This window comes from Saccopteryx leptura, chromosome 2 (genome assembly GCF_036850995.1).
Source record: "Saccopteryx leptura isolate mSacLep1 chromosome 2, mSacLep1_pri_phased_curated, whole genome shotgun sequence".
In the NCBI taxonomy this organism is placed as follows: Eukaryota; Metazoa; Chordata; class Mammalia; order Chiroptera; family Emballonuridae; genus Saccopteryx; species Saccopteryx leptura.
In genome coordinates, this window is record NC_089504.1 from 291,490,805 (window position 1) to 291,518,774 (window position 27,970).

Below are 27,970 nucleotides of genomic sequence, written 5' to 3' on the forward strand. Positions count from 1 at the left end.
TTTTTTTCTTTTTGAAAGAGGCATGGAGACAGGAACATTGAGCTGCTCCTGTATGTACCCTGACCAGGGAATCAAACTGGCAACTTCCATACGCCATGATGATTCTCCAACTACCTGGGCAGGGCTAAAAGAATCTTTTTTTTTTTAATTCAGTGAGAGGAGGGGAGGTAGAGCGACAGACTCCCATATGTGCCCCGAACAGAATCCACCTGGCAAGCCCACTAGGGGTCGATGCTCTGCTCATCTGGGGCATAGCTCTGTTACTCAGCAACCGTGCTCTTTTTAGTGCCTGAGGCAAAGGCCATAGGGTCATCCTCAGTGCCGGGGCCAACTCACTCCAACTGAGCAATAGCTGCAGGAGGGGAAGAGAAAAACAGAGAGAGACAGAGAGAGAGAGAAGAGGCAGAGGCATGTAAAAGCAGATGGGTGCTTCTCCTGTGTGCCCTCACCGGGATCCCAGGACATTCACACACTGGGCCAATGCTCTACCACTGAGCAAACCGGCCAGGATCAAGATTTTATTTATTTCTTTTAGAAAGAGGAAAGAGTAAAAGATAGAGGAGAAAGAGGACAGGAAAGCATCAACTCACAGTAGTTACTCCCCATATATTGATATATATGCCTTGACTGAGAAAGCCTGGGTTCGAACTGGCAACCTTAGCATTCCAAGTTGACGGTTTACCCACTGAGCCACCACAGATCAGGCAAGAAAGATTATAGGTTTAAAGAATAAAACAGGCCTGACCAGGCAGTGGCAGAGTGGACAGAGCACAGGCCTGAATGCAGAGGACCCTGGGTCAAAATCCTTGAGTTCACTGCCTTGAGTACAGTGGTACCTTAGTTGTTTATTGATTGCTTTCTCATATGTGCCTTGGCTGCGGGGGGTGGGGTGGGATGGAGGGGCTTGCTCCTTGCTTAAGCCAGTGACTTGGACTCAAGCCAGCAACAATTGGGCTTCAAGCCAGTGACTTTTGGGCTTAAGGTAGTGACTATGGGGTGATGTCTATGATCCCATGCTCAAGGTGGCATCCCTGTGCTCATGTTGGGGAGCCCACGCTGGATGAATGCACGCTTAAGCCAGCAACCTCAGGGTTTTGAACCTGAGTCCTCAGCATCCCAGTCAAACACTCTGTCTACTGCGCCACCACCTGGTCAGGCAATCATGTGATTTTTATCCTTCATTTTGTTTATGTGATGAATCACGTTTATTGATTTGTGAATATTGTACCAGCCTTGCCTCCCCAGAATAAATCCCACTTTATCATGGTGTATGATCATTTTGATGTTTTGCTGGATCTGGTTTGCTAATATTTTTTCAGAAGTTTAGCATCTATGTTCATCTGGGATATTGTCCTATAGTTTCTTTCTTTGTAGTGTCCCTCTGGTTTTGGAATTAGGATAATGCTTGACTCATAAAATGAGCTTGAAAATCTTCTCTTGAATTTTTTGAAATAGCTTGAAAAGGATAGGTGTTACTTCTTTGAATATTTGGTAGAATTTGCCTCTGAAGCCTCCAGTCCAGGACTTTTGTTTACTGGGACTTTTTTGATAACTGTTTTAATTTCATTTGTTGTAATTGGCCTACTTCAGTTTTCTGATTCTTCCAGATTCATTTTGGAATATTTATGTTTCTAGTAATCTGTCCATTTCACCAGGTTGTCCAGTATTTTGGCATATAGTTCTTTATCATATTTTCCTACAATCCTTTGTATTTCTGTGGAGTCAGTTGTTACTTCTCTTTCATTTCTGATTTTATTTATTTGGGTGTTCTCTTTTTTTTTTTTTTTCATTTTTCTGAAGCTGGAAACAGGGAGAGACAGTCAGACAAACTCCCGCATGCGCCCGACCAGGATCCACCCGCCACGCCCACCAGGGGCGACGCTCTGCCCACCAGGGGGCGATGCTCTGCCCATCCTGGGCATCGCCATGTTGCGACCAGAGCCACTCCGTATGACTCTATTGCCTTGAACTTCCCTCTAAGGACAGCTTTAGCTGTGTCCCTTAAATTTTGGGTTGTTGTATGTTCATTTTCATTTGTTTTAAGGAAATTTTTGATTTCTTCCTTGATCTCATTGTTAATTCATTAGTTATTTAATAATATGCTATTTAGCCTCCAAGTATTTGAATGTTTTTCCATTTTTCTATCGTAGTTGATTTTTATTTTCATGCCACTGTGGTCAGAAAAGATGCTTAATATGATTTCAGTCTTCTTAAATTTATTGAGACTTATTTTATGTCCTAACATGTGGTCTATCCAAGAAAATGAACCATGAGCACTTGAAAAGAATGTATATTCAGCTACTTTGGGGTGAAATGTTCTGAACATATTAATTAAATCCAGTTGATCTGGTGTGTCATTTAAGGCTGCTGTTTATTTTTGATATTATGTCTGGAGGATATATCCATTGATGTTTGTGGATTGTTAAAGTCCCCTACTACATTGCTTGTGATCTCTTCCTTTATGTCCATCAAAATCTGCTTTCTATATCATATTTAGGTGCTCCTATGTTGGGTGCATAGATATGTACAATGGTTATATCCTCTTGTTGAATTGTTCCCTTTATAATTACTTAATGACCTTCTTTATCCCTTATTATAACCTTTGTTTTAACCCTTTGAGTAGTGAGTTTTTTTCATGCTCACTGATCCCTGGGAGTTACCATTTTATTAACTTAAAATCATGTTTGATAACTAATTTATAGAAACAAGAACATACATTTCCCTTTTTTTAATGTTGCCTTAGACCAGCGGTTCTCAACCTGTGGGTCGTGACCCCAGCGGGGGTCGAGCGACCAAAACACAGGGGTCGCCTAAAGCCATCGGAAAAATGTATTATATAATAAATATGTATTTTCCGATGGCTTTAGGCGACCCCTGTGTTTTGGTCATTCAACCCCCGCCGGGGTCACGACCCATAGGTTGAGAACCGCTGCCTTAGACATTTTTAAAATAAATCAATTGTACTTTGGAGGCACAAGATATACATGAATGTTCATACTACTTAAAGGGTTAATCCATTTACATTTAAGATTATTGATATGTACTTATTTATTGCCATTTTATTATCTTTTCTTTTTTAAGTGAGAGAGACAGAGAGAGGAACAGATCAGTAGGGACTGACAGGATGAGAGAGAGAGGAGAAGCATCAATGCTTCATTGCAGCACCTTAGTTGTTCATTTATTGCTTTCTCATATGTGCCTTGACGGGGGGTGGGGGTACAACAGCAGAGCAAGTGACCCCTTCCTCAAGCTAGCGACCTTTGGGCTCAAGCCAGTGACATAGGGTCATGTTTATGATCCTGTGCTCAAGTCAGCAACCCTGCGTTTAAAGTCACTCACTTGAGCAAGGTGTCACTCGGTCTGCTGTAGCTCCTTGTTCAAGGCACAAATGAAAAAGCAATCAATGAACAACTAAGGTGCCACAATGAAGAACAGAAGCTTCTCATCTCTCTTCCTTCCTGTCTGTTTCTATCTGTCCCTCTCTGTCTCTGTCATAACTAACTAACTAAATAAATAAATAAATGGTGTTGGGAAAATTAGACAAGTACATGCAAAAAAAATAAAAATTAAGCCACCAACTTACACCACTCATAAAAATAAACTCAAAATGGATAAAAAGACTTAAATATAAGTCATGGAACTATAAATATCTTGGAAGAAAACAGGCAGTATACTCACTAATATCTCTCACAGCAATATTTTTGCTGATTAATCTCCATGGGCAAGTGAAATAAAGGACAAACAAAACAAACAGGACTATATCAAACTAAAAACCTTTTGTACAATAAAAAACACCATGAACAAAATAAAAAGACACCCATACAATAGAAGAACATATTTTCCAATATGTTTGATAAGGGGTTAATAACCAAAATTTATAAAGAACTTCCAAAACTCAATACCAGGAAGATAAACAATCCAATTAAAAAATGGGCAAAAGAATTGAATAGATACTTTTTCAAAGAGGATATACAGATGGCCAATAGGCATATGAAAAAATGTTCAACGTCACTAATCATCAGAGAAATGCAAATTAAAACCACAATGAGATACTACCTCACACTTATAAGAATGGTGCTCATCAACAAATTATTAGAAAACAAGTGCTGGCGAGGGTGTGGAGAAAAGGGAACCCTCCTGCCTGCTGGTAGGAATGTACTTGTGAAGCCACTGTGGAAAACAGTATGGTGTTTCCTCAAAAAATTAAAAATGGAACTGCCTTTTGATCCAGCTATCCCACTTTTAGAAATATATTCTAAGAATAGCAAATCAGATTCAAAAGGGGTGATATGTACCCCCATGTTTATTGGAGCATTGTTGAGAATAGCCAAGATCTGGAAACAGCTCAAAAGTCTGTCAGTGGACAGGTGGATTTAAAAGCTGTGGTACACATATACAATGGAATACTACATGGTCATGAAAAAGAAGGAAACCATACCTTTTGCAACAGCATAGATGGACCTGGAGATTACTATGCTAAGTGAAATAAGCCAGGCAGAGAAAGAAGAATATCATATGATCTCAGTTATATGTGGAATCTAATGAACAAAGTGAACTGAGGACAGAACAGAGGCAGAGGTGGAGTCACAGGGATCAGAGGGACAGCTGTCAGAAGGAAGGGGAACAAAGGGATGGAATCAGAGAAGGGATTAGTGAAATAATATATTCACAACAGATAGACACAGATAACAGGACAGCAAATCCCAGAGGGAAGGGAAGAGGAAGTTAGGGAAAGGGGGGCTAAGAGGGTATAAATAGGGACATGAGGGTGGGGTATGAGAGTGTTATATTCAGTGGGACACTTGAATCCATGTTAACACAATAAATTAAAATTAATAAAAGTTTAAAAAATAAAAAATAAAACTAGTCTGGCATGGAAGAAGAGAGGATAACTGCCACCCCAGTCCCCACCCCATTTCACCTTAAGAGAGAATGAGTCTAAAGATGGTATAAGAATGGGCTTGGTCCCTCGGAAAGGGAGATAAGAATCTAAACATTCATTGAAAATATTTATAAATTGCATTTATGTATTTTTTAATGAGAAGGTCCATATCTTTTGTTATATTTTAAAGGGATCTTAAGAGATGGCTATGACTGAAGGTTGGATAGATAAAAGTGGGCTTTGAAAAACAGTTGTAAGCCTGACCTGTGGTGCTGCAGTAGATAAAGAGTCGACCTGGAACACTGAGGTTGCAGTTTTTTAAAATACTTTATTTATTCATTTTAGAGAGGAGAGAGAAGGGGGAGGAGCAAGAAGCATCAACTCCCATATGTGCCCCGACCAAGCAAGCCCAGAGTTTCGAACCAGCGACCCCAGCGCTCCAGGTCGACGCTCCATCCACTGCGCCACCACAGGTCAGGCGAGGTTGCAGTTTTGAAACCTAGGGTTTCCTTGGTCAAAGCCCAAATGGGAGTTGACACTTCCTGCTTCCCCCCGCCTCTTTCTCTCTTTCTTTCACCTCATTAAAATGAAAAACAGTTGTAAAAAATTCTGCTTGCTCTTGGAAAAAATAAGATGTCACTGTTGCATTGTTATGGCAGCCATATTCATTCCTTTCTGTTTTCTAGTTTTTCAAACAATTAAACACTAAATTAAAAAAGAAACCATAGGCAATAGACTCTCAGACACTTCTGGAAGCATTATTTTGCCAATATAGCTCCTTGAGCAAGTGAAACAAACAACAAATTGAGCTATATCACACTGAAAAGTATTTGCAGAGCAAAAGACACCATTAACAAAAAGAAAACCCACTCAATGAGAGAGGATGTATTCACTGGTATGTCTGATAAGGGGTTAATAACCAAAATTTATAAAGAACTTCTAAAACTCAACACCAGGAAGGTAAACAAGCCAATTAAAAAATGGGCAAAGGACCTGAATAGACACTTCTCCAAAAAGGACATACAGATGGCCAATAGGCATATGAAAAAAGGCTTAAGGTCACTAATCATTAGAGAAATGCAAATTAAAACCACAATGAGATGTCACCTCACACATGCCAGAATGGCACTCATTAACAAACGAATAATAAATGAATAAATAAAGTATTTTAAAAAACTGCAACCTCAGTGTTCCAGGTCGACTCTTTATCTACTGCAGCACCACAGGTCAGGCTTACAACTGTTTTTCAAAGCCCACTTTTATCTATCCAACCTTCAGTCATAGCCATCTCTTAAGATCCCTTTAAAATCAACAAACCACAAGTGCTGTCAAGGGTGTGGAGAAAGGGGAAGCCTTCTGCACTGCTGGTGGGAATGCAGACTGGTGCAGCCACTGTGGAAAACAGGATGGTGTTTCCTCAAATTAAAAATGTAACTGCCTTATGACCCAGCTTTCCCACTTCTAGGAATATATCCTAAGAATCCCATGTTCATTGCAGCATTGTTTACAATAGCCAATATCTGGAAACAGTCCAAGTGATCATCATTGGAAGAGTGGATAAAAAACCTGTGGGTAGCCTGACCAGGCGATGCCGCATTGGATAACGTGTCGGACTTGAACACTGACCACCCAGATTTGAAAACAGAGGTTGCTGGCTTGAGTGTGTGCTCACCAGTTTGAGTGCAGGGTTGCCAGTTTGAGCCCAAAGGTTGCTGGCTTGAGCAAAGGGTAACTGGCTCACCTGGAGCTCCCCAGTCAAGGCACAGATGAGAAAGCACTCAATGAACAACTAGAGTGCCACAACTATGAGTTGATGCTTCTCATTTCTCTCCCTTCCTGTTTGTCCATACTTCTCTCCCTCTTGTTTATAAAAAAAAAAAAAGCTACGGTACATTTACACAATGAAATGCTACATGGCTGAAAAAGAAGTCTTATTTTTGCGTAGACATAGATGGACCTTGAATTATGCTATTGAAATAAGCCAGGCAGAGAAAGACACATACCATATGATCTCATTTATATTGATATGTGAAATCTAATGAACACAATATACTGAGGAACAAAACAGAAACAGAGGCAGGGTTGCAGAGAACAGATAGACAGCTGTCAGAGGGAAGGGGAAGCAGGGGCAGGATTAAAGAAAGTGAAGGAATTAGCCTAATTATATATAGATAACACATAAATATATACAACAGAATAGCAATCCCCAGAGTGAAGGGGGGATGGAGGTAGGAGGAGAGGAGGTGAAACCGGGGTATAAACTTTGCATGGGGAAGGGTGGGCATGATGCAGTTAGTAGAGGGTTTGTTTTTTTTTATAAAGTTGTCCATTGATTTGCAAGAGCGATTTGCCATTTAGTGGAAGTTTCCCAGAGCCATTGTTGTTGATCCTTTGAAAAAAGGAACAACAATAATTTTGAGGCTCAAAACCTATAAACTGTAAGGGTTGCCTATGCCCCTTGATAATCCAGGAGGCAACAAGATCAAAATATGGAAGTGAATTCCATGGGCTATTAGATGGTTCAATGTGCCCAAGCTGTAGCTGCTCTTGTACCAATTGAGCAGCTGCCCTAAGTTTCTCCTGAGAAAGGGGCCGTTGGTCTACCTATACAGGATTATCTGATTTCCAAGTAATTGGGTCTGCACAATGCATTATTGAGGTAGCAGGAGCTACCAAGGCCCTTATGCTAAATTTTGATATCCTAATCCACACCTTCTGGTATTGGGTGCCACTTCTATGGGGGTGAGAATTCCTTGCTGTTCTTTCCCTAGTCCCTTGGTGGGCAAAAATCTCCGATCAAGCATCTGAGTACTAACTAAACCATTAGGACTGACAAGCAAAGCTCCCATATTTTACAAAACATCTCTACTCCACAAATTAACTGGCCATCCAGGTAGCACATAAGGCTTAAAAAATCCAGAATGACCTTCTTAATCAGGGGTCCCCAAACTTTTTACACAGGGGGCCAGTTCACTGTCCCTCAGACCGTTGGAGGGCCGGACTATAAAGAAAACTATGAACAAATCCCTATGCACACTGCACATATCTTATTTAAAAGTAAAAAAAAAAAAAACAGAACAGGAATAAATATAATATTTTAAATAAAGAACGAGTAAATTTAAATCAACAAACTGACCAGTATTTCAATGGGAACTATGCTCCTCTCACTGACCACCAATGAAAGAAGTGCCCCTTCCGGAAGTGCGGTGGGGGCCGGATAAACGGCCTCAGGGGGCCACATGCGGCCCACGGGGCCGTAGTTTGGGGACCCCTGTTCTTAATCTTCCTAATTTAGAAAACTACAACTTTGTTGAGGGGATTTACTCTGCCCTATACCTTGTTATTCTGTGGCTGCTGCATGAGTGGGCCAGGAAGGAGGCCAATGTAGCTTAGCAATAACAGATACATCAGCTCCAGTATCTAAAAGTCCTTTAAATTTATGCTCATGTATTGTTAGTTCCATTTCAGGGCGTTCCTGACCTATTTTTTTTTAAATCCAATTGGCAAAATCAGAGGAGCCAAATCATCAATTTTCTTGGGGCCCCTTTTGCAGGATGTGGCCTGAGAAGCAGAATTAGCATCCTTATACTATTCTTCTAACTGCCTGAATAAGCCATGAGAAAAAATTTTTTTGATTAATTTAAATGGGGTGACATTGATGAAATTGTCTTCCGTCACCTTCTAACTGGTTTTCTTTGTGTCCCTTCCCTCCCCAACCCCCTCCATCTCCTCCCCCCCCACCCTGTAACCCCAACACTGTTGTCCATGTCTCTCAGTCGCATTTTTAGACCCACCTATGTATGGAATCATATAGTTCTTAGTTTTTTCTGATTTACTTATTTCGCTCAGTATAATGTTATCAAGGTCCATCCATGTTGTTTTAAATGATCCGATGTCATCATTTCTTATGGCTGAGTAGTATTCCATAGTATATATGTACCAAAGCTTTTTAATCCATTCGTCCCCTGACTGACACTTGGGCTGTTTCCAGATCTTTGCTATTCTGAACAATACTGCCATAAACATGGAGTGCATTTCTTCTTTTCAAACAGTACTATGGTGTTCTTGGGGTATATTCCTAACCGTGGTATAGCTGGGTCAAAGAAGGCAGATCGATTTTTAATTTCTTGAGGAATCTCCATACTGTTTTTCACAGTGGCTGCACCAGTCTGCATTCCCACCAGCAGTGCAGGATGGTTCCCTTTTCTCCACATCCTCGCCAGCAGTTATTCTGTGTTGTTTTATTGATGAGCGTCATTCTGACTGGTGTGAGGTGATATTTCATTGTGGTTTTAATTTGCATTTCTCTATGCCTATTGGCCATCTGTATGTCCTCTTTAGAGAAGTGTCTATTCATTTCTTTTGCCCATTTTTGGATTGGATTGTTTGTCTTCCTGGTATTAAGTTTTACAAGTTCTTTATAAATTTTGGTTATTAACCCCTTATCAGACGCATTGTCAAATATATTCTCCCATTGTGTAGTTTGTCTTTCTATTCTGTTCTTATTGTCTTTAGCTGTACAGAAGCTTTTTAGTTTGATAAAGTCCCATTTATTTATCCTGTCTTTTGTTTCACTTGCCTGTGGAGACAAATCAGCAAATATATTGCTGCGAGAGATGTCAGAGAGCTTACTGCCTATGTTTTCTTCTAAGATGCTTATGATTTTACGGCTTAGATTTTACGGCTTAGTCTTTTATCCATTTTGAGTTTATTTTTGTGAATGGTGTAAGTTGGTGGTCTAGTTTCATTTTTTTGCAGGTAGCTGTCCAATTTTCCCAACACCATTTGTTGAAGAGGCTGTCTTTACTCCAATGTATGCTCTTACCTCCTTTGTCAAATATCAGTTGTCCATGAAAGTGTGGATTTGTTTCTGGGATCTCAGTTCTGTTCCATTGATCTATATGCCTGTTCTTATGCCAGTAGCAGGCTGTTTTGAGTACAATGGCCTTATAACATAACTTGATATCCGGAAGTGTGATACCTCCTGCTTTATTCTTCCTTTTCATGATTGCTGAGGCTATTCATGTTCTCTTTTGGTTCCATACAAATTTTGGAATATGTGTCCTATATCTTTGAAGTAAGTCATTGGTATTTTAATCGGTATTGCATAGAATTTATAAATTGCTTTGGGTAATATAGACATTTTAATGATGTTTATTCTACCTAACCATGAGCACGGTATATGCCTCCACTTCTTTGTATCTTCCCTGATTTCTTTTAGCAATGTTTTATAATTTTCCGAGTACAAGTCTTTAATCTCCCTGGTTAAATTTATTCCTAGGTACTTTATTTTTTTGGTTGCAATGGTAAAGGGGATTGATTCCTTAATTTCTCTTTCTGACAGTTCATTGTTAGTGTATAAAAATGCCTCTGATTTCTGAGTATTGATTTTATATCCTGCCACCTTGCTGAATTCATTTATCAGGTCTAGTAGTTTTTTTACTGCGACTTTAGGGTTTTCTATATACAATATCATATCATCTGCAAATAATGATAGTTTTACTTCTTCTTTTCCAATTTGGATGCCTTTTATTTCCTTTTCTTGTCTGATTGCTGTGGCTTGGACTTCCAGAACTATGTTGAATAAGAGTGGTGAAAGGGGGCACCCCTGCCTTGTTCCTGATCTTAAGGGGATTGCTTTTCATTTTTGCCCATTGAGTATGATATTGGCTGTGGGTTTGTCATAGATGGCCTTTATCATGTTGAGGTATGTTCCCTGTATTCCCACTTTGCTGAGAGTTTTGATCATGAATGGGTGCTAGATTTTATCAAATGCTTTTTCTGCATCTATTGAAATTATCATGTGGTTTTTCTCCTTCCTTTTGTTTATGTGATGAATCACATTGATAGATTTGCGAATATTGTACCAGCCTTGCCTCCCCAGAATAAATCCCGCTTGATCATGGTGTATGATTTTTTTTCATATATTGCTGGATCCAGTTTGCTAATATTTTGTTGAGGATTTTGCATCTAAATTCATCAGAGATATTGGCCTATAATTTTCTTTTTTTGTGTTGTCTCTGCCTGGTTTTGGAATCAGAATTATGCTCACCTCATAAAAGGAGCTTAGAAGTCTTCCTTCCTCTTGAATTTTTTGAAATAGCTTGAGAAGGATAGGAGTTAGTTCTTTGAATATTTTGTAAAATTCACTTGTGAAGCTATCAGGCGCCAGACTTTTCTTTTTTGGGAGTGTTTTGATAGCTGTTTCAATCCCATTTGTTGTAATTGGTCTGTTTAGGTTTTCTGATTCTTCTAGATTAATTTTAGGAAGATTCTATGTTTCAAGAAATTTGTCCATTTCATCTAGGTTGTCTAGATTTTTGGCATACAGTTCTTCATAGTATTTTCTTAACAATATTTTGTATATCTGTTGTGTCAGTTGTTATTTCTCCACTCTCGTTTCTAATTTTATTTATTTATTTATTTATTTTTTTGTATTTTTTCTGAAGCTGGAAACGGGGAGAGACAGTCAGATCAGACAGACTCCCACATGCGCCCGACCGGGATCCACCCGGCACGCCCACCAGGGGCAATGCTCTGCCCACCAGGGGGCGATGCTCTGCCCCTCAGGGGCGTCACTCTGCCGCAACCAGAGCCACTCCAGCGCCTGGGGCAGAGGTCAAGGAGCCATCCCCAGCGCCCAGGCCATCTCCGCTCCAATGGAGCCTCGGCTGCGGGAGGGGAAGAGACAGAGAGGAAGGAGGGGGGAGGGTGGAAAAGCAAATGGGCGCTTCTCCAATTTGCCCTGGCCGGGAATCGAACCTGGGTCCCCCGCACGCCAGGCCAACACTCTACCGCTGAGCCAACCGGCCAGGGCCTCGTTTCTAATTTTATTTATTCGAGTCCTCTCTCTTTTTTTCTTGGTGAGTCTGGGTAAAGGTTCATCGATCTTGTTTACCTTTTCAAAAAACCAGCTCCTGGTTTCATTGATCCTCTGTATTGTTTCCTTAGCCTCTATGTCATTTATTTCTGCTCTGATCTTTATTATTTCCTTCCTTCTACTAGCTCTGGGCTTTCCTTCATGTTCTTTTTCAAGTTCTTTTAGATGGAGGGTCAAGTTGTTTATTTGAACTTTTTCTAGCTTCTTGAGGTATGCCTGTAATGCTATGAACTTTCCTCTCAGGACTGCTTTTGCTATGTCCCATAATTTTTTTTTTTTTTGTATTTTTCTGAAGCTGGAAACGGGGAGAGACAGTCAGACAGACTCCCGCATGCGCCCGACTGGGATCCACCCACCACGCCCACCAGGGGCGACGCTCTGCCCACCAGGGGGCGATGCTCTGCCCCTCCGGGGCGTCGCTCTGCCGCGACCAGAGCCACTCTAGCGCCTGGGGCAGAGGCCAAGGAGCCATCCCCAGCGCCCGGGCCATCTTTGCTCCAATGGAGCCTTGGCTGCGGGAGGGGAAGAGAGAGACAGAGAGGAAGGAGGGGGGTGGGGTGGAGAAGCAAATGGGCGCTTCTCCTATGTGCCCTGGCCGGGAATCGAACCCGGGTCCCCCGCACACCAGGCCGATGCTGTACCGCTGAGCCACCCGGCCAGGGCTATGTCCCATAAATTTTGAGTTGATGGATGCTCATTATCGTTTGTTTCTAGGAATTTTTTTATTTCTTCTTTGATCTTATTTACCCATTTGTTATTTAATAACATGCTATTTAGTTTCCAGGTGTTTGAGTGTTTTTCAGTTTTTCTGTTGTGGTTGATTTCTAGTTTAATGCCATTGTGATCAGAGAAAGTGCTCGATATGATTTCAATCTTCTTAAATTTGTTGAGACCGCTTTTGTGCCCTAACATGTGGTTTATTCTAGAGAATGTACAATGAGCGCTTGAAAAGAATGTATATTCTGCTGTTTTAGGGTAAAAGGTTCTGAAGATATCTATTAAATCGAGTTGATCTAATATGTCCTTTAAGTCTGCTGTTTCTTTGTGAATTTTCTTTCTTGAGGATCTATCTAATGATGTTAATGGGGTATTGAAATCCCCTACTATTATAGTATTGCTGTTGATCTTGCCCTTTAAATCCATCAAAGTCTGCTTTATATATTTAGGTGCTTCTATATTAGGTGTATAGATATTTATAACGGTTATATCTTCCTTTTCGATTGCTCCCTTTATCATTATGTAGTGACCTTCTTTATCTCTAATTATAGTCTTTGTTTTAAAGTCCATTTTGTCTGATATGAGTATTGCTACCCCAGCTTTTTTTTTCATTTCCATTTGCGTGAAATATTTTTTTCCATCCTTTAATCTTCAGTCTATGTGCAACTTTTGATTTAAGGTGTGACTCTTGTAGACAGCATATGTATGGGTCCTGTTTTCTTATCCATGCAGCTACCCTATGTCTTTTGATCAGATCATTTAATCCATTTACATTTAAGGTTATTATTGATATGCAATTGTTTATTGCCATTTTATTCTTTAAAACTGTATTCATCTTTTGCTATATTCTTTTTCTTCTTTGATCTGTTTACAACAGGTCCCTTAGCATTTCTTGCAGCCTTGGTTTGGTTGTACTGAATTCCTTGAATTTTCTTTTTTCTGGAAAGCTTTTTATTTCTCCTTCAATTTTAAATGATAGCCTTGCTGGATAAAGTAGTCTTGGTTGTAGGCTCTTGTTCTGAATTACCTTGAATATTTCTTGCCATTCCATTCTGGCCTCAAGTGTTTCTGTTGAGAAGTCAGAAGTCATCCTTATGGGGGCTCCTTTGTAGGTGACAGTCTTTTTTTCTCTAGCAGCTTTTAATATTTTCTCTTTATCACTTAGCTTTGGTATTTTAATTATGATGTGTCTTGGTGTTGATTTCTTTGAGTTTCTCCTTAATGGAGTTCTCTGTGCTTCCTGAACATGTGAGATGTTTTCCTGCCTTAACTGAGGAAGTTTTCAGCTATGATATGCTTGAACAAAGTCTCTATCCCTTGTTATTTCTCTTCTTCTTCAGGAACCCCTATGATGTGGATGTTATTTTTCTTCATGCTGTCACAGAGCTCTCTTAGAGTTTCCTCAGACTTTTTGAGTCTCTTTTCTTTTTTCTGATCTGCTTCCGTGCCTTTATTTATCGTGTCCTCTAACTCGCTGATTCGATTCTCAGCTTCATTCATCCTGCTTTTAATTCCTTCCATTGTGTTCTTTATTTCAGATACTGTATTTGTCATTTTGCTGATTCTTTTTTATTATTTCAATGTCCTTTTTTATATTTTCTATCTCTTTATTTAGGTGTTTGTAATGACCATCTATTGTTGTTCTAATATCTTTGAGCATCCTAAGAATTGTTATTTTAAACTCTGCATCTGGTATTTTGGTTATATCTAATTCATTTAGGTCCTTTTCTGGGGATTTCTCTTGGTTCATTTGTGTTGCATTTCTTTGCCTTCGCATTTTCTCTGTGTAAAGGAAGGTTTTGGCCCCTGGAGTCCACTGGGTATGGCCTCTGTTCCCTAGGTACAGTCTGTCTGCAGGCCCGCCACCCCCTCTTCTGTTGCTGCCCAGGGCTTTTGGATTTGGGCATTGCTGGTGCCTGCCCACTGGGGCTGTTGCTGTGGTTTCCACCTCTCCTTCACGGGAGTGGCTGTGATCATGTGCTCGGGTGCACAAGCCTTGGTGGCCTTGGCCTTTGCCCCGCCCCCATGGGTGGCGTTATGCTCGGCCCTGAGGGCAGTGGCGAGCACCTTTGCTCAGCTGCGGGTCTCTGCCAGTTTCCGGGCTTTCGCCCCACCCTTACAGGTGAGCCCACTCGTAGAGCGGCTGCTATCCTTGGCTCTACCACCGGGCAGGACTGCGTGCCCACACTCCAGTAGAGGGTTTTATATTGAGTGGGGCACTTAAAACCAAGTCAACACAATTAAAAATAAAAATTTTAAATAAAAAGAAAAGTACAAATCGATAGTTACATAACAGTCACCAGGGTGTAAAGCAAAGTGAAGAGAGTATAGTCCATAACATTCTAATAACTAAGTGGGGTGTCAGATGGGTATGAGGTTTATCAGGATGAGTACTTAGTAGGTTATATGTTTAATCACTGGGGTATACATCAAAAATTAGTACAGTGGTACCTTGCGATACGAACAGACCAACATACAAATTTTTAAGATAAAAGCTGCGGCTCGGTCTGTATTTTTGAGATCCGAGTGAAATTCTGAGATACAAGTCGTGATTCAGGAAGCTGCCGCTAGTTGGCACACGGGTCCAGTATCAGCAGTTTGATATATGAGTTGACTGACTGACGAGCTCAGTTACAGAACAAATTAAATTCGTATCTCAAGGTACCACTGTATTTTATATCAACTGTAACTGAAAAATAAATATGATTTAAAAAAATAAATATAATTTCCAAGATCCTTAGAGCTTGTACTAAAATTAATTTATGGATAAGCTTTGGTTATCAAAATCTTTGGTTTTCTAGACATTTCTTCTGAAACTAAAAGTTTAAAACTAGAAATTATAAAAGTAATGCAAAATAAGTAGCACACATTTTGTTTCTGTAAAGCCTGTTGTGATGATAAACGATGTAATATTCATAGTCTTATATAAATTAATGAGAAAGTTATTATATCTGAAAGCTATTATTTAAGCTTTAATATTTTCATCCCATTTATATGCATTTATGTTTAAATTTACATATAAAGTTATATTAGAATTGTAAAACTGATTATCTTATGAATAATAAAGAGAAAGAACCAACAATTCAGGGGGAAATGGTGTTTAAATATTCAGTCTACTTTTTAAGAAAGTGAAGAAAAGCCTGGCCTGTGGTGGTACACTGGATAGATCCTCTACCTGGAACGCTGAGGTTGCTGGTTTGAAACTCTGGGCTTGTTTGGTCACAGCACATAAGACAAGCAACCAATGAACAGCTAGAGCTAAGCAACTACTTTTCTTCACTCCCTCCTCTCTCTGTAAAATCAATTAAAATCTTTAAAAAAATTAAAATAGCCTGGCCTGTGGTGGTGCACTAGATAGAACTTCCACCTGTAATGCTGAGGTTGCCGCTTGGAAACCCTGGGCTTGCCCGGCCAAGGCGCATACAAGCAAACAACCAATGAACAACTAAAGTGAAGCAACTATGAGTTGATTACTTCTCATTACTGCCCATCCCTTCAGTGAAATCAATACATAAATTTTTTTAATTTAAATAAAATATGAAATAAAATAACAAAAAGTAAAGAAATGGACCATATCTTATTTGGTGGCTTTTATAGAGAAAAGAACTTTCTTATCTCATAGACTAAAAAGCTTCACAGTTTTGTGCTGATGTTTTGATTCATTTTTTGACTAAAATTTCTTATATCTGAAAAAGTAAAAATTTCTATTAGTTGTTACTGCTTGGTTAATTTAACTGTTATTTCTGATTATCTGTATAACTAAGACTTTAATCATTTTTGTCTTTAGACACCTATAACTTATCATTATATATCAATGCTATAAAATCTTTCTTTGCTAATTATTTTTGATATTGGTCTTCCCAAATATAGACTACAAAGATTACATATTAAAAAAGGTGTTAAAAAAAACAAGAAAGAGAAATACTAATATTATATAAAAATGTGAGAACTTCAGCATTTTCCAATTTCATAAATTTGAATAACAGTGGTAACTTACTTCTTCAGAAGACATGTGGAATCGTAAAACATTTGGCAAAACACTGCCATATTCCCACCTGATTGCTCTAATCCGAAGCAATCGGTCATACCTAGGACATTAAGAAGGTATTAGATGGCTTAACAAAAGGGGTATCAGAAGTTGTTTTGATTAGGAGATACGCAAGACTCACAATAATCTAAATGTACTATGTGGACTTTAGTTGGCTGATAAAGCAAAAAAGCCAACTGTAATAAGTCATCTTTTGGACAATACAGAATATTTATCAGAGATACATACTAAAGTATTCAGTGTTAAAAATGTCTTGATGCTCTACAATAGTGTAGCATGAACAACATAAAACAAATATGGCAAAACATTAAAAACTGTTATACATGTACAACGGCTCCACAGGAATTCACACTATTCTTCCTAGTTTTATTAATAATGCACTTTTTCATAATAAAAAGTTTTAAAATGGAAAAAAGAATTTAAAATGTTTATAAAGAGAGAAATCTAAGAACTGCTGTTTTCCATCTGAAATGGTTAGGAAACCACATGGAAAATACTCCATTGTTCCCTGACACCCCAAGCAAAAACTGAGTCTTACAGGTATGCTATAATGCAGCGTCGATTTCTCAGCAAAGAACAGTGTCGAAATTTGATGGTTGGTATCAAATCACTTCGTCCACCTGACTTCGCTTCATTCCTAGTAATTTGATAGAATAAATAACAAATATGTCTATTTCAGAATAAATAAAATTCTCAGTCAATTAACAATGGACTTACATGCTTGTTTTTTAAAATACTTATTTATTGATTTGAGAGACAGAGAGAGAGGGAGAAAGGGAGAGAGAAGAAAAACTTTTTTGTTGTTTCATTTATTTATGCATTCATTGGTTGAATTCTTGTATGTGCCCTGCCTGGGGATCAAACCTACAACTTCTGAACTATTCTCTGAACTACTAACCTATCTGGCCACAGCCCAGGCTTTTTTAGTATCTGCCTCTACTTCAGAGCTTTTATTAATATGTTAAAAGTTATAAAAACGACAAAAGCCAAAAATTTGTGTACCAGCATTTCATTTAACCATTGATCACTTTGCATTTTTGTCCACTGATTAATCTCCATTATTTCCAAAAGACACCATGTTTACTCACTTTTTGGAATTCCTTTATCATGCTGTGATAAGAGACAAACCTATTCTCATGTTCATAAGATTATGGTACTATATCATGTTTTTATTCTATGTAGCACTCCTTGTCAACATGGTGCTCTACTCATCCAACAAATATTTGTTGATCTTCAATTATGTACAAGCACTGTACTTCAGTGTTTTTCACACACAGAGAAAGAAATTTTTGGTTCTATTCTATAAAATGTACATCTCCTTAGAAATTAGACAAGTACAACATTTTAAAACCAGATGTTCAATTGTTTAATGGGTACAGAGTTTCAGTTTTTTAAGATAAGGAGTTACGAAGATGGGTGGTTGTGGTAGTTGTACAACATTAGCAATGTATTTAATACTACTGAACTATCCATTTTAAAATGGTTGGGATTTTATGTTATATACACATGTTATTTACCACAACTTTAAAAATTGGGGGGAAAAAGTCACATGTACAGAAAGAAACTACTTTGGAGTTTTAAAAGGAACCTGATAAATATTAAAAGGATTCCTCCATGCAGTGTATGCTGCAGGCCCTGAAAATAGAGGCAAATATGTCCCATCCAATCATGTCTTCTAGATTTCTTCTATATACACTTTTGCCACTCTGTGAAGGTCAGATTTATTTTCCACATTGCTAACAATGTGTTCTGGATTATAAAGTAATAGTACAAATAAAATACACCTAACTTAATATCAAGTAATTTATTGGCACATAGTAACTCCCTAATAAATTCACATTCACACATGAGTAATTTAAAAGAAACAGACGTCTTTTTTTTTTTTTTTTAATTTCAGTGAGAGGAGGGGAGGCAGAGACTGACTCTCGCATGTGCCCCAACTGGGATCCACCCAGCAAGCCCACTAAGGGGAAATCTCTGCCCATTTGGGGCCCTTGCACTGTTGCAACAGGAGCCATTTTTTAACAGCTGAGGTGGAGGCCATGAAGGCATCCTCAGCATCCGGGGTCAACTCACTCCAGGAGGGAGTTGAGATAGAGAAAAAGTGAGGGGGGAGGGGTGGAGAAGCAGATGGGCACCTCTCCTGTGTGCCCTGACCGGGAACTGAACCCAGGACATCCACACGTTGTGCCGACACTCTATGACTGAGCCAATTGGCCAGGGCCAAAATAGACTTCTTTTGATAAATAATTTTAACTAGAAACTGGTAATGATGATTGTCCCCCTAGAATGAAACTGAAAGGATAGGGAACGGGATTTTGGATTATGAATTTGCAAATAGTACTAATACAGGGAATTATTCCCTTACTGGATCAAGGCCTGTCAGGCCACCTCAAAAATACGTCTTTACCCTGTTCACTTTTTATCTAGTCCAAGTCACCTCTCCTGTCACCAGATGACCAGCATGTCTCCCTCTCTTCTCAGCTCTGTCCAAGGAGCAGAAGCACAACCTTTAAAACGCAAACGCTCCACCATCTTCCCTACACATTTAAAATTCTTACCTGGGTGTCTTGCTTTGCCTACTTAGTAAGCTTCAGATATACTGGCCTTCTTTAATTGTCAGTTTCCTGACCATCCCCCTTCTTCCATGACTCAGGGATTTTCCATATGCTGTTCCCTCCACTTGCCCACATGCTCTCTGCCCACAATTACTGCTTCACTCAAAACCTTTCTCCGTTAGGCCTCACCTGAAAAGTCTCTTCCTTGGGGAGAACTTTCCTGATTCCTCAATCTAGTTATACCTTCAATTCATTATTCTCTCTCCTAGCACTCTGTTGTGTTCCTTCATAGCTTGTCTTCCAATTTGGTCCACCTGTCTTTCTGCATTAGACTTCGAAGGCCATAGTGACAGAAATCTTGACTACTGTGTTTACAATTAAAATAGCAGAGCCATTTATCAGCACATAATTGTTTAGTACATATTTGTTGAATGAATGAATTAATGAATGGATCAGGAAATTGAGATTAGGACTTTACATACTCCTTACATTTACTGCAAACCTGTTGTGGTTCATTTCCTCATTCCATCTATAAAGATTTTTCTGTATCCATCTTTAAACACCATAGTTGGAAATGTTCCTGTTGTGTTGTAAGCTCCACCAATCTTAGTAGTATGCTACTGATTTCTATATCTAAGTCATAGCAGTCAAATAACAAATATTTATTGAGCATCTACCATAGTCCATGTACTACTTGACTCCCTGGAATATAGCTGTGATCAACACATAACCCTTTATTCCTTTATACTTAGAACACAGTCAGGCTCACAGAGAATTAAAAAAAAATACACATCTAAAAACTGATGCAAGATTATATGATTTTAATATCACATCTCTTAGGTTGTTTCAACCCTTTTAGTATGAATGAACGTTCATATATATCCTTGTGCCTCCTGACCATCCAGAGTACGATCAATTTATTTTAAAAATGTGTAAGGCAACATTAAAAAAAGGCAAATGTATGTTCTTCTTGTTTCCATGAAGTGGTTATCAAACAAACATGATTTTAAGTTAATAAAACTGTGACTGGAACTAATCTCATTTTTTGAAAAAAAACAAAACAAAACAACTCATTCCCGGGAGTCAGTGAGCATGAAAAAAACTCACTACTCAAAGGGTTAAAATATGAATATTATCCGTTGAGGATGCCTCTATGGAGCCTCTGCCTCAGGTGCTAAAAAAAAATAGCTCAGTTGTGAGCATGGCCCCAGACAGGAGTTGCCAGGTAGATCCCAGCCGAGGTGCATGCAGGAGTCTGTGTCTCCCCTACTCTCACTTAAAAAATAATAAAACAAAATATGAATATTATCAAAACTTACACATCAGACTGGTTTTGTTCGTATAAAGCTTTCATCTCCTCCAGAACTTGCCTGAGTCCATCCTCCTAGAACATACAAAAGGATATTAATCCACATTAATTCCCCCACCAAATCTGTACCAATATTCTATCTATGCTATGTTATCTTAATTTACATATGTTATCAAAAAGCAATAATCCTTTCATACCTACTAAAGTAGCTATAGTAATAAGTGTTGGCAAGAATAGGGAGAAACTGGAACCTTGGCACATTGCAGGTAGGAATGTAAAACGGTAGAGCACTGTGTAAAAAAGTCTAATGGTTCCTCAAAAAGATAAACATTATTATCCAGCAACTCCACTCCTAGGCATAGACTAAAGAGAATTAAAAACATATGTTTTTACAAAAACATGTACACAAATGTTCAAAGCAGCATTATGGCCAAAATAGCCAAAAAGTGGAAACAATCAGAATGTCTATCCCTGGATGAACTGATAAACTTAATATGGTATATTCATTTGACGGAATATTTGACCATAAAAAGCAATGCAGTGCCTGACCAGGTGGTGGTGCAGTGGATATAACACTGGACTGGGACACAGAGAATCCCAGGTTTGAAACCCTGAGGTCGAGGTCGTGGGCTTGAGCACAGGATCGAGTTTGAGCACAGACTCACCAGCTTGAGTGTGGGATCGCTGGCTTAATAGTGGGATCAAAGACGTGACCCCATGGTCGCTGGCTCAAGCCCAAAGGTGGCTGGCTTGAAGACCAGGATTGCTAGCTTGAGCCGAAGGTCACTGGCCTGAGCAAAGGGTCACTTGCTTTGCTTTAGCCACCCTACTTGCCCCATCAAGGCACATGAGAAAGCACTCAGTGAACAACTAAGGTGCTACAACAAAGAATTGATGCTTCTCATCTCTCTCCCTTCCTGTCTGTCTGCCCCTATCTGTCCCTCTCTCTGACTGTGTCTCTGTCAAAAAAAACCCCAAAAAAACAATGTAGTACTGATACAACATGGGGATGAATCTTGAAAACATCATGCTAAGTGAAACAAAACAGATACAAAGGACAGATACTATTTATATATGAGTCCACTTCTCAGAAATATGTAGAAATTCATAGACAGATTAGAAGTTACCAGGGGCTGAGGGGAGATGGGAATAGGGAGTTACTGTTTAATGATTACAAACTTTCTGTTTAAGGTGATGAAAATTAATGTTATTGAAGTATATACTTAGAAATGGTTAAAATAGTAAATTTTGTTATATTTCACACACAAAAAAAATTAAAATTACTACATTGTGCTGAGCAAAAGAAGTCAGATATAAAGAAGTAAATACTGTATGATTCCAACCCGCCCTTTACAGAAAAAGTTTGCAACTCCCAGAACAATGAATCCAGAAATATGTAAAGACAAATATAACCTGTAGTCATGGAAAAGTCAATCCATGCCTGACCAGGCAGTGGTGCAGTGGAGTCAGACTGGGATGCGGAGGACCCAGGTTCAAGACCCTGAGGTCGCCAGCTTGAGCGCGGGCTCATCTGGTTTGATCAAAGCTCACCAGCTTGGACCCAAGGTCGCTGGCTCGAGCAAGGGGTTACTCGGTCTGCTGAAGGCCCTCGGGCAGGGCACATATGAGAAAGCAATCAACGAACAACTAAGGTGACACAATGAAAAACTAATGATTGATGCTTCTCATCTCTCTCTGTTCCTGTCTGTCTGTCCCTATCTATCCCTCTCTCTGACTCTGTCTCTGTAAAAAAAAAAAAAAAAAAGGAACAGTCCACGGCTGCATAAGGTTGCAGGTGTGAGATAGCTACAAAAGGGAAAAACAAAACTTACGGTGACAGAAATCTTAATTGGGGTGCTAGTTATAAGGATGTATATGTTTTTCAAAGTTCAAATGTCTGTTAAAATGTGTACTTGGTTGTATATAAATTATACCTCGATAAAACAGCAAAAAAAAAAAAAATCAATAGTCCTAAAGAAGAAATAAGGCATGATAAAAGTATTAAATAATTTATTATTTACTGAAAAAGTGTCTTTAAAAGTTACTACCAAAAAAAAAAAAAAAAAAAAAAAAAAAAGCCTGACCTGTGGTGGCGCAGTGGATAAAGCGTCGACCTGGAAATGCTGAGGTCGCCGGTTCGAAACCCTGGGCTTGCCTGGTCAAGGCACATATGGGAGTTGATGCTTCCAGCTCCTCCCCCCGTCTCTCTCTTCTCTCTCTCTCTCTCTCTCTCCCTCTCTCTCTCCTCTCTAAAATGAATAAATAAAATAAAAATTAAAAAAAAAAAAAAAAAGAAACAGTGTGTTTTGAGGGGGCAGTTTGTACTGCAAGAACAGAAAGGCCAAAAGAGGTTTTCCTATTATCCACTTTGAAGCAAATTTTTTAAAAAATTTAAAAATGTACTTGGAAGGATAAAAAAATTAGTATTCTGAAATTCATAAACGTTACACAATAGGTCTGTTAACAATCCAAAAATAACTGACCCATCTACTTTTCCAATCTACTTTTAAGGCCAAAACATATGCATTAGCAAAAATGCTTTGGCACATTTACAAATCAACTACTTAACCCTGTTCAAATATAGGAAAAGATTTTCCTGATGAAAACTGTCTGTAAGCATGCCTGACCTGTGGTGGCGCAGTGGATAAAGCGTTGACCTGGAACACTGAGGTCACCGGTTCAAAACTCTGGGCTTGCCTGGTCAAGGCATATATGGGAGTTGATGCTTCCTGCTCCTCCCCCCTTTCTCTCTCTCTCTCTCTCTCTAATTCTAACTCTCTCTCCTCTCTAAAATGAATGAATAAATAAAAATTTAAAAAAAAAAAAAGAAAACTGTAAGCAAGACTTCTACCTTCCCTTTTAATAGTTGGTTAAAAAGAGATCATGAAAAAGTCTGATTTATTAGAATTCAGTTAAATATACATTTATCAGGAAATATTATTTTAAGGAATAGTTGAAGCTCTTGTAAAACAAATATATATATATATATATATATATGTATGTATACAAAAGATAAGTATAATTTTGTAAAAATACATAAGCTTCAGATTTAGATCTATAGTGGGAACTGAATCTGTTTTGTGTCCCCACAAGATAACTTTCCTAAAAACTCAAACTACCAGTTCTGCATATAGAAAGTGGGTAATCATTTCCATTTTGCTAAGCACAGCATCTAACCATGAGATGCTGGAATGAACAAGATAGGGCTCCTGCTCTAAACCCACTTATTCAATTATCTTATTCAAAAGAATGATTCTTGAAAGTCATGGGCCTACTGGCCCTCAGATCAATCAGATCAGTTCTCAGTGTGCGTGCCTCTGCTCAGCTGTGAGACAGTGACTAGCTTCTGTAGGCTGAGTCACCTGAAAAAGGTGGGTTTGTCAGTGGAAGGCAAGAATCCAACAGTAGTGAAGCAACACTTAGCTATACACCTTTGCATTTCATCATCTCTACTGAACTTCCCACTGTGGTCTCTTTTTTAGAGAGAGACAGACAGAAAGGGAGGGAGATGAGAAGCATCAACTTGTAGTTGAGGAACTTTAATTGTTCATTGATTACTTTTTCAAATGTGCCTTGACAGGGGCGGGGCTACAGCTGAGCCAGCAACTTTGCGCTTCAAGTCAGAGACCATGGGGTCACGTCTATGACCCCACGCTCAAGCTAGCGACCTCAGCATTTTGAACCTGGGTCTTCAGCGTCTCAGGTTGATTCTCTATCCACTGTGCCACCTAGTCAGGCATGTTGTCGAATTTTTTAAGGGAGGCTGATGTAGCCTGACTAGGAGGTGGCACAATAAATAGAGCATTCTGCTAGGAGAGAGGTGTCAAACAGCTAATAGAAAGCAACGTGTCAAGTTACACCAAATAGGTGTGGAAGAGCAGCACAGACACCCAGGTTCGAAACCCCAAGGGTGTCTACTTGAGCTGGGGCTCACCAGTTTGAATGCGCAGTTACCAACTTGACAGTAGGATCACAGACATGACCCCATGATCGCTGGCTTGAAGCCCAAGGTCGCTGGCATGCACAAGGGGTCACTGGCTCCGCTGGAGCCCCACCCTCCATCAAGGCTCACATGAGAAAGTAATCAATGAACAACTAAAGTGCAGCATCATTGAGTTGATGCTGATGCTTCTCATCTCTCTCTCTTCCTGTCAGTCCCTGTCTGTACCCACTCCACCCCACCCCTGGCTCTCTCTCTCTCTCTGTCTAAAAGAAAAATATTTTTAAATAAATAAATAAAGTAGGTAAATGTACTGAAGTTGAAACAAACTGGAAAATGCATTCAAAGTGAGGCTTTGCCTCCAGTATGTTGTTAAGATCAAACAATTCCTTTAACTTGATCCTTAGTTTCTCTTCACTGTTTCCACATCTGTAAAATGGCCTGATTTTCAGACTTAGCTGCTCTTTAATGTTCAAAACAAAATTCACCTTCCTCAAAACAGTCTTCCTCCTTAACTCCAGTATTGTTTACTCAGCTACCCGAGAAGAGAGCCTCCGAGATTCCCATTCCTCCTCTTCATTTATTACTCAACCCCTCTCCAACACACCCCCCCCTTCCTAATAGTCACAAGTCTTACTTGTCTCAAGTCACTGAAACCCAAACACTGATTTCAGGGCCTACGGACTGGATAGTTTGAACCGTACAAATCTCTCACCTGGTCCATTATAACCAATCACCCATAATCACCTCTCTGCTTCCATTCTTTCTTCTCTCTAATCCATTCCCCCAGTGCTGCCACAGATATCCTCAAAACACAAAAAATTACCCCGTCACTCCCCTGACTAAAACCCTTTCTTTACCAGCTTCCAAATGCTCTGGGTGAATACCAAACTCTCTTACACCTAGAACCCACACACACCAAACTCTTACACCTAGAATCCACACACACCAAACTCTCTTACACCTAGAATCCACACACACCAAACTCTCTTACGCCTAGAACCCGCACACACTTAGTCACCCTTCCTAGGGGATCAGGTATCTCTGCTGTCTGCCATATTTCCTCAGGCTGAGTCACTCCCAACTCCCAGTGGTGACCTCAGCCTTCCAGGCCTACCTCCAAAGCCCCCTCCTGTGCCCCAGCTCACAATGGAGATTCTCTTTTGTGCAGCTCTTCCAAGCCTCTTTGCTGTAACTTTATATGTTGTTTTCTATTAGCTGTTTGACGCCCCTCTGCTAGCAGAATGTACCCTGGCATCCATACAGTGGCTGCCCTATGATAGCAAATGTAGTCAAGTGCAAGTCTGAAGCCAGATTGCCAGGGTTTAAATCCTTAGCTTTAGTTCTTACTGGCTGTCACCACGGGCAAAATAATCTCCTCCTGTCACCACATACATAGCTGGAAAAAATGGAAAACAAGAGTTTAAACCACATAGGATTATTAAACCAAATAGGATTATTGTGAGGACAAGAGACAATAGATCAAGTATTTAGCATCCTGACCGGGACAGTAGCAATAAAAAAATAATAGAAAATTCAAAACAGTGATTAGTAACAGCAGCAGCGGTAAAAAGACTGTCATTGCTGTGTCAAGCTTTCTTCAGAGACCCTGATGTACACCATGTCACTGAGCCCTCACTACACCAAGAATTGGGTACTATTATTACCATCGTCCCCGTGTTTGCAAAACAGAGCACACAGAACATTTGAATAACTGGCTCAAAGCTACCCGGCTGAGCCAGAATCCCAGCCTGGCTCCAGAGGCCTAGCTTTCACCTGCATGCACAAATGTCAAGTTCTGCAAAGAAGCCTGACCTGTGGTGGCGCAGGGGAATAAAGCGTCGACCTGGAATGCTGAGGTTGCCGGTTCAAAACCCTGGGCCTGCCCAGTCAAGGTACAAATGGGAGTTGATGCTTCCTGCTCCTCCCCCCTTCTCTCTCTCTCTCTCTCTTCTCTAAAAATGAATAAATAAAAAAAATATATAAACAGCAACAACAACAAGTTCTGCAAAGAACAGCAATCAAGTCACAGATGAAAAAAAGGAGAACACTATAAGAACTACACCCATATAAAGAAATGCACCAAATTTCTGCGTGATACAAGCACGAAGACCTTCTTTTTCCACTTATACTTTGGCCAGGTCCCAAAATTTCTGTGCCCGACTTTGGCGTTTGAGAATGTAACCCCTCCGGGGCGGCGCAAGAAAACCGGGAGAGCGCTGCCGCGTTCTGCCCTCAGGCCCGGCTCCAACTCGCCCGTCCTGTCCACCCGGGCTCCTCACATTGAAGGTCGGCAGCTGCCCTATGGGCGCGCGGTGCAGCTCACAGACCAGCTCCATGGCCCTGTCGCAGAACATGGTGGTGCCGTCCCTGTCCCGTGGCCTTGTCAACCACCCGCTCCCACGCCGACCGGTCTCCGGGCTCACAGCCGCAATTCCCTACTCCCGCGGTCCCGAGATCCCAGCTCCAGATTCTCGCCTGAGCCTCAGCTCTGCGCTTTGGCGCCACACACGCCCAGCCAATAGGAACGCGCTGCTGAGCTTCGCGGTCTACGGCGGCGCTAAAAGGACATTTACTTCCACTGCGCAGCCGCACTACAGAAGTGGGCTGGGAGTCCTACTCTGCGGAAAGCCGCCGCTGATAAGGCAGAGCGGGCGCAGTTCTGGGAGTTTGTAAACTGTGCAGGTTTGTTGTCGAATTCCCAGTCGACTAAGCAAGCAATTTTGTGCGCTGACAGCTCCACATAAATGCACGTTTGTCAACTTTCTCCTTTCATTTGCGTCATTCATTTTCGTTTAGTTTTAGAGTTTCGCAGTTTGAGGTGAATAAGGTAGAACTAGAAACTTGCTGTGCATTAACGGTAGGACGCATTTCATTCGTTTCGTTTTGCAGTGTGGGTGTTTAGTTTAATAGAAAAGGAAAACCAACTTTGGGCATCTCCTGTGTGGTAGGAACTATGACATTTAATTCTCAGGATTAACCAACCCTAAGGTGGTTTTTAAAGACCTTTAGTATTCGGGACTCCTGCATGCCAGGCCAACGCCAGGGCATACAGGAGAAGCGCCCATCTGCTTCTCCACCCCTCTCCCTCTCCTTCCTCTCTGTCTCTCTCTTACCCTCCCGCAGCCAAGGCTCCACTGGAGCAAAAGATGGTCCGGGTGCTGGGGATGGCTCTGTGGCCTCTGCCTCAGGCCCTAGAATGGCTCTGGTCGCAACAGAGCGACGCCCCGGATGGGCAGAGCATCACCCCCTGGTGGGCATGCCGGGTGGATCCCCATCGGGCGCATGAGGGAGTCTGTCTGACTGCCTCCCCGTTTCCAGCTTCAGAAAAATACAAATAAATAAATAAATAAATAAATAAATAAAATAAATAAAGACCCTTAGTACTGATTAGGAGACAAGTTAGATAACTTCTCTAAGGTCACCAGTCCCTGTACTTAAGCTTTCAACTCCACAGTACTACCTTTGATGTTAGAGCAGACATTTAAAAATGTGTAAAATCACTTTAGTCACAAGGTGTATAGAGAGGGAAAAATGCCCTAGGTTAACACCAATTTATATGGCCATATTCTTGCTTACACGATTATGGAAATTGTCATAATCCACACAAGAATCAAAGATAGGAATTACCACTAT

At 40.2% G+C, this 27,970-nt stretch overlaps 1 protein-coding gene across 4 annotated transcripts in view; it reads right to left on the bottom strand.

The window, feature by feature from the left end:
• The window catches only part of GINS1 (GINS complex subunit 1), a 44,041-nt gene extending 17,224 nt beyond the window's left edge, over window positions 1–26,817 (bottom strand). For 3 of the 4 annotated variants that reach the window (XM_066366136.1, XM_066366138.1, XM_066366135.1), the window contains exons 1-4: window positions 26,617–26,817; window positions 20,405–20,469; window positions 17,066–17,164; window positions 16,477–16,567 (exon numbers count right to left, since the gene is read on the bottom strand). In XM_066366136.1, the coding sequence (XP_066222233.1) occupies window positions 16,477–16,567; window positions 17,066–17,164; window positions 20,405–20,469; window positions 26,617–26,691 (330 nt within the window). In that variant the 5' untranslated portion in view covers window positions 26,692–26,817. The remainder of the gene's footprint in view (window positions 1–16,476; window positions 16,568–17,065; window positions 17,165–20,404; window positions 20,470–26,616) is intronic. The other variant, XM_066366137.1, reaches the window with a different exon arrangement.
• Between the last annotated feature and the right edge of the window lie 1,153 nt (window positions 26,818–27,970).